Source organism: Barbus barbus (assembly GCF_936440315.1).
Source record: "Barbus barbus genome assembly, chromosome: 12".
NCBI lineage: Eukaryota > Metazoa > Chordata > Actinopteri > Cypriniformes > Cyprinidae > Barbus > Barbus barbus.
Window position 1 is genome coordinate 7464831 of NC_136740.1, and position 12377 is coordinate 7477207.

General features: G+C 37.3%; 1 protein-coding gene across 1 annotated transcript in view; it reads right to left on the reverse strand.

The window, feature by feature from the left end:
* Positions 1–675, reverse strand: part of LOC306878059 (NADH dehydrogenase [ubiquinone] 1 beta subcomplex subunit 9-like) — an 87388-nt gene extending 86713 nt beyond the window's left edge. Inside the window, exon 1 of the mRNA XM_079430155.1 lies at positions 548–675. Within this exon, the coding sequence (XP_079286281.1) occupies positions 548–636 (89 nt within the window). The 5' untranslated portion in view covers positions 637–675. The remainder of the gene's footprint in view (positions 1–547) is intronic.
* Positions 676–12377: the final 11702 nt, after the last annotated feature.

Consider the following 12377-nt stretch of genomic DNA (forward strand, 5'->3'; position numbering starts at 1 on the left):
TACATATTCAGTTTTTTCTGAGTACTCTCAATTAATGGATTAAAATTTAAGGAGCATAACTTCACTGCAACACGTGAATGACGCGTGACGTCTGCCTCACGTGATTTACGTCACGTCAGCGTCTTAAATTTAATGGAATTAAAACAAACAAGACGAGTGCATGGAGCAAAGTTACATTTTTGGACATTTTCAAACGCCATAGCTAGAGACGCTTTCTTCTTGCGATTTCGCTTCATTGCACTACACAAACTGCGCATTGCATAATTGCACCCACCCAGTATAAGAAAAGTCTGATCAAAGCGATCCCCACCAAATAAATGCATCCCAGCGCATTGTAATGGCAGTTAACATAAATGCAATGTGCATGACAGGACATGTAGCAACAGTTCATTTTAGTATGTGCTAAACTGTATAACGTTAGCAGTAATTCAACAGAGGATTAGCAGGACAGGCTAAGATCGATTGCCGTGTTTGTCTCCTCAAAACAGCCAATAAATGCACATACACACAAATAAAACTACAATTATAATTTAGAAATTGGATTCACCTGAAAATACACCACGACTCGATGTGTCTCAGTGATTTCTTGTAGAGTCGTAGGACCTTCTGATGGTGGCTCAAGTAGGCAGCCGCCATCTTTCCCTCTGAGTCACTTGTGCTTTGCGAGTTCGGGAACTTCCGAATCATTTGTTTTGAATCAATGCTTCGGACAGATATATGTGAATCCTTGAACCGGCGTATGTGTTTACAAAAAAATTTGTCCTAATTTTATTCATTTGAATTGCAATAACAACAGTAATAATAATAACAGTAAACTGTAGGTCGTACATGAAACAGGCAAGAAACAGTTAAGATTTCTGAACACAAAAACGGCATAGTTTAATTAGATTTTATTTAAATAATAATATGCATTCAAAACGCATTAATTCAAACTGCTTAGAAGCAGCATAAATTGATTAATTGTGGGAACAATAAATTTTTTTCTGTAAAAAATGGCTATGCCTAGTTGTGGAACAAGCGAATTCGTTTAGTAAAAATGTATGAGATTGAAGAAAATTTGATATACTGGTGATAGATACAGAACCCTGGTTATTGTGTATTTATTAGTTCTTTTACAGAAATATAGATAGATATTATATATGTATAGATATTATATATTATGCAGATATTTTATAACTTATTTTAGACAAATAAAATATTATACAGATATATATTTAATTGTATTTATTTGTTGTACATTACACTGTATAGTAATGACACATTATTATTTATTAGTAATTGCACATCTCTTCCATCTTTATTTAACCCTCTAACTCTAGCACTCTTTGTTTTCTAAAAAATAAATAAATAAACACTTGACCCTCTAAGACTTGCACTCTCTATTCGTTTTCTAACTGCTTTCTTTTTGTATACACACACACACACACACACAGAGTATATATATATATATATATATATATATATATATATATATATATATATATATATATATATATATAACAAAAATAAAAACTTGCTACGTTGAACCTAGGCTAACCATCTGCCAAGAATCTGCTAAATGACTAAATGTAAATGTAAGTTAATGACAAAAATTGTAATGATTTTGTGGAACAATAAACATGCTGTGTTCTCGTTGCATTTACACTTCAACCTGCAGATGTCCTCAGCGTGCAGAGTTTCAAAACATTGAATCTTTTAAAGCAATCGGTTCAATTGATTCTACGTTTCGAGAGTCATGAAGAGTCCACGAAAGTCACCTTCACAGGAACAGACATGCTTTCCATTTGTTTATGTCCCTCCCTCACTAGTTCCCTTTATGCACCGTTCTACGGGTCTATAAAACACAAACGAAAATAACAATACAATTAAAAGTGATTTTTGTTTGTGTTTTATAGACCTCCTGTGGTAATCCACAGCAGGTACTGCAGCAGCACTACATAAATTTACCACACAACAAATTAGCAGAGCTAAATATGATACGAGTACAGCACTGTCTGTTGTACAGTATCACAAGAATTTACCATTAGATGTTGTATGTGGTTTTTCTGTTGTTTTTATGTGGCATTACTGAAGTATTTGAACAGCGCTAAATATGACAGGATTACCATAGCACTTTCTATATAGCATGAATTTACTACAGAAAATACAATGGGTGGTATTTGTATTGTATTTGTATTGTTTTTGTGTGATATTTCCAAAACAATGACATCTAGCAGGGGGCTGTTCCATAAACCAAGATTAGAGTATAAGCCAGGCTTATTTCGGTTAGTCAGGCTTATTTTTGGTAGATTCGGTTTCATAAATCAAACTTAAAGTTCAAACTCAGTTACCCCGGCAACTTATGCTGGCAAACTAACCTGGTCCGGAGCAGGCTAACTGTCAGGCTAAGCTGAGCTCCTCTAACTCTGACCAATAGGAACGCATCGATATTACCACTGACTCTCTCACATACAGTCAGTTTAATTTATTATCGGTCCAAAAATAAAAGTATACAGAAAATACACCTTAAATAATCAAATAAATAAAAAATAGGCTACAACCAACTGTATTTAATGTATTGTGCCCAAAATGTAGGCGAATGACACTTTAGCATACTTGTGCATTCAGTTGATCAGAAGTTTCTAGCCATGCAGCCTTTCTCTCTGAATTTATGACAGCTGTACCTTTTATGGTTATTAGAACATTAAAACATTACAATCTAAAATGGCTCTTTAAAGCATTAAAGCATAAAAACACAATCAAAAGTTAAAATCACTGAATTAAAAATGTAAATTTATAATAGAAATCAGAGTACATTTTAACTGATAAGAGGAACACACATTTAACTCATTTGAGCTAGTGATTAACAGTTGCTGCTATCATAAAAATACACTTATATGTAGTAAAATTCTATGTGTCACATTTAATGTCCATCAACAAATATTTTAGCAGAATGTATATTTTATTCAGAATTCTTGCGCTAGTATTCTATTCTGCTCTGTCTGTGTAGCGGCAGCGCTCGTTCTCTCGCATAAGCCCCGCCCACTCCTGACTGCTAAATGGATATATTTGCATGGCTTTCTGACATTTACAGATGTAAAAAATATACCTGTGACGTATCAGTTATGCACTGAGGAAAACACAATGTTTCAAATGCGTTAAACAGCACAAATATTCGCTGTTTGCTATGGTGGATCGATTTGATCCATGATCGACATTAAGGGCTGCTTCAGAATAAGTGTGTACGTCACATTATCCTGACTCACTGAACCTGGATAGCATTAGTCAGATTGCGTGAACTTGAATTGTCGTTTATGGAACCACTTTAGTCCCGATTGATTTGTTAGGTTATTTCAAGTCAGGTTTTGGACTTTAATCCCCGCTTTTCTTAGCGTCTTTTATGGAACAGCCCCCTGGTAAAATATATAATGCAGGTGAGTGCAGTATGTCAAATAAAGTAATGTGATATTTTTAAGGCTTCTATAAGATCTGAATTAATATGATAAAAATGCCAAGCTGTAATCAACTGCTAAAGTATTTTACAATATAAACAATTGTCTGATCTCACTTTATCATAATTGAAAATGTTATTAAACTACAAATTAATTCCCTAGCACAGATAACACATTCTCACAAAAATGTTCGTTTTATGATTTAAATTTTATTTATGATAAATGTGTTATATTGTAACTATAACAACTACAGTATAATGTAATGACAACATAAATATTTCTAAGATATGAAATATAGTCCAGTATGTATTGTGTGTGTTATATACAGTGTTGGGTGTAACGCATTACACCCAACATTACAAGCATTACATTAATGTAATTACATTGCATTACAAGTAACGAGAGTTACATAATCAGATTACTTTTTTCAAGTAACTAGTAAAGTAACACATTACTTTTTAATTTACAATAAATATCTGAGTTACTTTTTCAAATTAGTAACGCCAGTTATTTTTTTTCCCATTTATTGATTGACAGCTCTTCTGTCCCCATGTTGACACAAATTAGGAGTAATATGTCATTGTAGTTCTAGAATAAATGTGAACATGCATTAATTCATCTCACTTGCAAAAAAAAAAATGATTTAGTATTCCTCAAAATGAATAAAAACGGTGAAATGCAACTCAGAATATGACGCAAACCTGCAATAATTAAATGTTAAATAATACAAATATCCTTTATGTATTTAATACCATTTTATTAACCAATGTCTTTTTTGCTGACCTTCAGTGATCCAATTCAGCCATACTAATAAGCAAAATCTAGATTCTTCTACATTCTATTGTACAGACGTGAGTTCACTTTCCCTTCAGCCTGAGGCGTATTCATTTCACTTTTGGTGTGAAAGGGCTTTTACGTTTGCCAAAAAATATAACTTTTTTATATTAAAAACAAACGAGCAAGCCCTGCCCAGATTTAAAAAGTAACGCAACACATTACTTTCCACAAAAAGTAACTAAGTAACGTAATTAGTTATTATTTAGGGAGTAAAGCAATATTGTAATGCATTACTTTTAAAAGTAACTTTCCCCAACACTGGTATGTTTATATATATATATATATATATATATATATATATATATATATATATATATATTTGTGTACCATATATATATATATATATATATATATATATATATAAATTAGTATAATTATTCACATTAACATAATAGACTTGGTCGGCATTGCTAGGAACGCCTACAAAAATGTAATATCCGTTCATGCTGTGGGGGAAAACAAACCATTCAAAGTACCATAGTAAAAGTAGGCTATAGGCTAACCGTGTTTTTTGGACGTTTTTATTACCAGTTGTAGCCTATAACAGTTTTACTACAAAGCATGGTTAAACTATGGTTAGTGTAGCAAAACATGTTTAATTTTTTTTTTTTTTTTCATGGTTTACCTATAGTAACCATGTTTTTTGGTTGTTACCACGGTTAATTTTCGTAAGGGATATTTTCATGTTATTTTATATCTTTTTATTTTACGGCACGTATTTGTGAAAATGATTAGGCTAAACGTTTAGCACACCACATAATGCTGTGCATTTCAAGGCACTTCAGTAGACCTTTAATATATTTTCTTAATGTTAAAATTATTTTTAATATATCAATAAAAAGTATGACAAGCTTTTACTCTAATCTTTATCACTTTATTAAAATTAAGCAAAACAAAACGACAGATGTTTACTTTCATAAGCTGTCTCGTGCCTGAGACTCAGGTAACAAAAAGTGTCGGAAACGACACCTCTGGCCTTCCGTTGGGTCGTTTGTCCAGTCAAAGTACGAACAGTCCGACCCAATACGGCTCAGTTTTTTTACATATCTTGCTGTGTCGAGCGGCAGAATTTTGAACCATGTCTTCAAGCCTTTATCAACCGCGAACCAGACAGTTTGTTAATTTATTTAATTTTTTCGAAGAAAACATAGTCGAAACAGGTCTATTAGTTACACTGAAGACACGCACTCACGACTAAACATTTAGAATGGTATTTCTCCGAGGAAATAATCGTCAGCCCGCTGCGTGAAACCAGACGTCTCAGTTCATCGCCAGAATCGTGTATTTTGCTGGTGAGTAAGTGCTTCTGCTGTACTTTTATGTGCATATGTTATGCTAACTGTGTTGTATTTGTCAGTTTTATTTACCACGCGAGCTCATACCACTCTATTTAGATTAGATAGTAGCCTAACAAGTAGGCCTATCAATGTACACGAAACTTGATTTAGACGGACTGGAAATAACATACAACTCTTCATTAAAAGAGCGGGTTCATAAGAGTTATTTGTTCATAAATTGGACACTGAAATTGTCCAAAAAGGCCCAGTTCAATAATGTCATGTTCGTAAACTTAAATACATTGATGGATCAGTTATAGCCAGTTTTCATGATTTAATAGATTAATAAGATTCATACTGAGTTCGGTGTAATACACTATCATGTGTTTTCTGAGTTAAACAAGTAAAGAGTGCTGCTGCAGAAATGTACTTTTGTTCCGTATTGTATCTTACATATATTTAGATAAGAATTGTCATTCACATAGATTGTCTATCCTAGCTTTTAATTGTTAAATTTGTTTTTCATTTAAAAGGATATTAATGAGTAAAACAAAAATCTCAGCTACTAAGTTCAATCAGCTGACAGCCCTATTGTTGACGTGTATTTATATTACAGAGCCAGGCCTGGATGAAAACCTGCTTACAGTTTTTTTGGATTGCTTAAGCACGATTTTCAAAACAGGGCCCGTGTTTTCAAAACACTACACACAATTACCACAACCACACACCCAATTAGCAAAACACTACAGATCCTTTGCATAATTAAACACTCTTGTAAAAACTATACACTTCTGTTTAAAAACCACACTTTGTTACCATATGAAACACGTTTCACATTTTACTATACTCTGTTTGCACGAGTTACACTCTGCTGTGATAAACCTAAAACACTTTTAGCACTTCTACTTCCCTATGATTAGAGTAGGCTACCATCAACAAAGCACAAATATAAAGTAAATCCACCAAACACTACACAAGACCAATGTTGCAGACTGAAGAAACTCATTTATTTCTCAACACGCCCAAAATGTTGACATGGAGATTCATAATACTGTAACAAAATGTCACTTTACGTATTGTACTGTAAGTTTACAGTTACAAAAAAAAAAAAAAAAAACCTAGACATTGTCTCTTCGCCTAGCTGGATCTGGCCAGAGAATTTTCATCAACATCGCAGGCAATGTTGTCATTACCAAGACACCTTGGAAAGAAACGTCTTGAATGACGAATCCATCCTTGCATTGCTGCTACCTCCATCTGGTCACAGGCCTCCTCCATGGCTTGGATGAGGGGTACCTCAGCCTGGAGACGAAGATCATATACCTTCCACCGCCATGCCGAGAAAAACTCTTCTATAGGGTTGAGGAATGGAGAGTATGGTGGAAGATATAGGACGGTGAAATGTGGATGTTGCTGAAACCAGTTCTGAACCAGAGCAGAGCGGTGGAAAGACACATTGTCCCAGACAACAATGTATTGCATATGATCGATTTGATTTGCTGCTGTTATGTTGTGCAATTGGTCCAAGAATGTAAGTGCTGTGTTGTAAGGGCCCATATGGGCATGGCGGTGGAGGACCCCATTCTGTGTAATGGCTGCACAGAGTGTTATATTACCCCCACGTTGCCCTGGGACATTGACTATAGCCCTGTGGCCAATGATGCTTCTTCCCCTCCTTCGTGTTCTCGTCAGGTTGAACCCAGCCTCATCTACGTAAATGAACTCATGCTGGATCTCCTCTCCATCCATTCGTAAAACTCCCTGAAGAACAGTGTCAGGCAAAATTGTGAAGTTCAGTGTAGATCTAGTATACATATTACAGTACAGTAAAAGATTATGAGACAGTATGCAAGATCACACTGCTAAAGTGAATGCATACCTCTGCATAATCATGCCGCAGTCGTTTCACCCTTTCGGAATTGCGCTCGAAAGGCACTCGATAAATTTGCTTCATTTGAATATGGTTTTATTTTAGGATGCGTGCCAGTGTTGATGTTGAGACCTGATGGATATCGTTGAAACTGGCATGGTTATTGACAATGTTAGCTTGGAGCTGATTGAGTGTTATAGCATTGTTGGCCCAAACCATGTTTACTATCTCCCTCTCTTGCTGTTCTGTGAACATAGGAGGCCTTCCCCCTTGTCGTTCCTGACCTTCAATCCTATGTAGAAAACAGTATACAATAGTACAGTAATTTCACAGGAAAAGGTAACAGAAGTGCTGATACTGCATAGAATACAGTACTGTAAGCAGTTACTGAAACCGTGCAGATGTTTTTGATATGGTGATATTTTTACAATACCTATTTTCCAGTCGAAATGTTCTTATCACACTTGCCACTGTGTATCGGCTTAGATTTGGCTGTACTCGCAGTCCAGCCTCCCTCAGCGTCAGGCCGTGGTTGACAACGTGGTCAACCAGTGTTGCGCGGATCTCATTTGTCAGATTCGGTCCTCTTTGAGCACCTTCTTGTCTTCCTCTTCCTCCAGCATGGCCTCCATCTCTTCCTCTGTTGATTCCTCTTCCTCCTCCTCGTCATCTTACTCTTTCTCTGACTCTTTCCATTGTGCTTGAAGACCGATGAACTCACCTGCTGCTTTTTATAGTGCTTATACACCTGATTGGTGTGTCTACAATTAAGCAAACAAGTGTTTGCACACCTGATGACTGTGTTGAACCAATTGGTTGGACGGTGCGGTAATTTGACAGTCAGTGCTTTGGTATTGCAAGGAAGTGACTTCATGATAGATTTTTGTGTGTAATGTATGTTAAGTGTGTTTAGTGTTTTGCAAATCACTGTGTGTAGAGTTTTGCAACAAGTGTGAGGTTGACAATGTGCTTATAGTTGTGCAAATATGGGCTGATGTTTTGCTTCTTGAGTGTAAGGTTTTACTAATAGTGTACTACTTTTAATTTTAGTGTGTAAGCAATCCAAAAAAACTGTAAAGAGAGAGATAGATAAACTGGGAAGATAAAGCCTGGTGCTGATGTACCCGGTAGGCTAACAAAATGAAGAATTGTAAAACCGAAAAAGCTCAGATGATGCTGAAAAGACTGTCAGCTCAGCCTCAGTAAGTATACTCTTTTTGCCAGTCTTTTATATAAAAAAAGAAAAACAGAAACAAAGACTGGACAGCATTTAATGCAGCAACTAATTAAACATAAGTCCACAAGAAAACAGGCAAAAAATATTAGGCTAAATACTATAAAACCGTACTGCCACTCTCAATTCCAGTTTTTCAAAACACAATACCACAAAAGACAATGGGTCTCATTCACTAAACATGCGTACGCACAAATGTTTGCGTGAAATGTGCGTACGGATGTTTTCACGAATAAATCATGATTCATCAAAAACTTTCGTACTAAAATTTATTCTAAATGTACGAAAAAATTAAAGAACAACTTATACCACACGTACGCAATAATCATGTACGCCCAGGGCCTTATAAGCATGTATAAAGAACCCCACATATAATTAGATATATTTACAGGGTGGGTGAAAAGTAACTAGACGTTAAAATTGATAATAAAGTATAATTAGAGGTCCAATTATATAAATAGATATATATATATATAAAAAATTATAGGTCCAAACAACAAATCACCTGATCTATCCTTATATAAACGGTGATTATTGTTTCTCACCTTGTGTTTGGAGGTATGGCACACTTGGTACTGCTTGAAGATATTGCGGCGCGTGCTCTAAGGAGAGAGCGCGTCTTTAGAGAGCGCACAGCAGGGCCGGCGCCAAGGGGGGCACTCGTGGGCCGTGGCCCCCCAAACGAGTTACTGTGCCTCCCCACTTTCCATCCTCTCCCCTCCTTGCTGAACGGCGATCGATTTTGAAAGCGAAAGTACCGATAAAACAGCGCACATAAGAAAGCAATTGAACGCTTTAGCGAGCGTCAACAACTGCGCGCGATCACAGATTGCACGCTCTTCACGAATACCCCCCCCCCCCCCCCCCTAGAAATTTAAATGCCCTCCGATGGAGGTGCCCTGGTGCCGGCTCTGGCGCACAGATATGTTTGCTGAGAGTGACCAATGGCTGTTCAGTTGCTTTTAAATAGCACATTTTTTCTGGCTTCCACCTCCGACAGCAAAACCTCACGTTCATTATCGTTAAAGTTATTTTTCTTTGTCTTATGTTTCGATGCCATAATTGTCTTTCTCTAGACGAGTGCCACTTTGCGGAAAGCCCTTATATGGAGCTGGTTTGGGCGTGTATTATGCTAATCACTAACCTCGTGCACGCGGGCGCTCTTTTAGAAGACTCCAGATTCACTAACAGAAGAACGAGTTTAAGAACAAGCTCATGTGCGTACACACGTGTTGTGAATTAGGCGGAAAGTTTTCGTAAGAAGTTCAAATGTGCGTATAAATACGAAAAACGTACGCACTTATTAGTGAATGAGACCCATTGAATGTTTATGCTGCTTATGTATCTTTTCAAGGCCCCTGTAAATGAATCAGTTCAAGAAATGCGAAGAAGAATAGAAGGGCTACAGGAAGAAAACAGCGCCTCAGAGAGGAACTTGAAATCTGTAAGGGACAAATTAGTGGACTGAGGTCTCGAGTCACTTCTTTCAGGTATTTATGTTTGTGCTGGCAAAATCAGAATCAGAATCAGAATGAGCTTTATTGGCCAAGTATGTTTACACATACAAGGAATTTGTTGTAGTGACAGAACCTCCACAGTGCAACAGAAAGACAGTAACAGGACAGGACACAGGTAATAAAAACAAAATAACAAGAAATAGCCAATAACCAGTGTTGGGAAAGTTACTTTTAAAAGTAATGCATTACAATATTGCGTTACTCCCTAAAAAAGTAACTAATTACGTTACTTAGTTACTTTTTATGGAAAGTAATGTGTTACGTTACTTTTGCGTTACTTTTTAAATACGAGCAGGGCTTGTTTTTAATACAAGAAAGTTCTAATTATAGCAAATGTAAAAGCCCTTTCACACCAAAAAGTGTAATGAATAGACCTCAGGCTGAAGGAAGAGTAAATTCACGTCTGTGCAGTAGAACGCAGGAGAAGAAGGTTCAACACTCTTCAGCAATAAAAAAACAACAAAGTACAATTGTTAGTTTATCTAAAGTCATTTTTGCTGCTTAGTATGGTTGAACTGGATCATATTCTGATGCATATTCTTTTTGCGTCATATTCTGAGTTTGAATTTCATTTGAATTAATTCTGATGAATACTAAATCATTTTTTTGCGAGTGGGATGAATTAATACACATTCACATCTAGTCTAGAACTACAGTAACAGAATGACAGCGCACTGTCAGTCAATAAATGGGTAAAAAGTAACTGGCGTTACTTTACTAGTTATTTGAAAAAAGTAATATTATTACGTAACTCGCGTTACTTGTAATGCGTTACCCCCAACACTGCCAATAACCAATGTACAAAGCAGCAAAAAAAAAAAAAACACTATATATAATATATAATATAGACAACTATGTATGTACAGGTCAAGTATGTGCAAATTAGAAATGAGAAAAATAAAAATAAAATAAGTGAGTGTGGTGAATGGATAATGTATTAGTTTTGTGTTCCACATTTATTATTGAGTGTTCATGAGATGTATTGACTGAGGGAAGAAACTGTTCCTGTGTCTGGTCGTTCTGGTGCACAGAGCTCTGTAGCGTCGACCAGACGGTAACAGTTCAAAGAGGTTGTGTGCTGGATGTGAGGGGTCCAGAGTGATTTTGCCAGCCCTTTTGCTCACTCTGGATGAGTACAGTTCTTGGAGAGTGGGGAGGGTTGCACCAATGATTCGCTCAGCAGTCCGGACTACCCTCTGTTCTGAGGTCAGATTTGGTAGCTGAGCTGAACAAGACCGTTATTGAGGTGCAGAGGATGGATTCGATGATGGCGGAGTATAACTGTTTCAGTAAGTCCTGTGGCAGGTTGAACTTCCTCAGCTGGCGAAGAAAGTACAACCTTCCTGACAATGGAGTCAATGTGAATGTCCCACTTCAGGTCCTGGGAGATGGTGGTGCCCAGGAATCTGAATGACTCCACTGCAGTCACACTGCTGTTCATGATGGTGAGTGGGGGGAGTGCAGGGGGGTTTCTCCTGAAGTCCACAATGATCTCCACAGTTTTGAGCGTGTTAAGCTCCAGGTTATTGAGACTGCACCAGACAGCCAGCTCCTTAACCTCCTGTCTGTAAGCAGACTCGTCACCGTCCTGGATAAGGCCGATCAGTGTGGTGTCGTCTGCAAACTTCAGGAGCTTGACAGAGGGGTCTTTAGATGTGCAGTCGTTGGTGTAGAGGGAGAAGAGCAGTGGGGAGAGAACGCAGCCCTGAGGAGCTCCAGTGCTGATGGTTCGAGTGCTGGATGTGAATTTACCAAGCTTTACTAACTGCTGTCTGTCTGTCAGGAAGCTGTTGATCCACTGGCAGACGGAGGTGGGGACGGAGAGCTGAGTTAGTTTATTTTGAAGGGTTTCTGTGATAATGGTGTTAAAAGCGGAGCTGAAGTCCACAAACAGGATCCTCACATAAGTCCCTGGTCTGTCCAGATGCTGCAGGATGAAGTGCAGTCCCATGTTGACTGCATCATCCACAGACCTATTTGCTCTGTAGGCAAACTGCAGGGGGTCCAGTAAGGGTCCAGTGATGTCCTTCAGATAAGCCAAAACCAATCTTTCGAATGATTTCATGGCTACAGACGTTAGGGCCACAGGTCTGTAGTCATTAAGTCCAGTAATTTTGGGTTTCTTTGGGACGGGGATGATGGTGGAGCGTTTGAAGCATGAGGGGACTTCACACAGCTCCAGTGATCTATTGAAGATCTGTGTGAAGATGG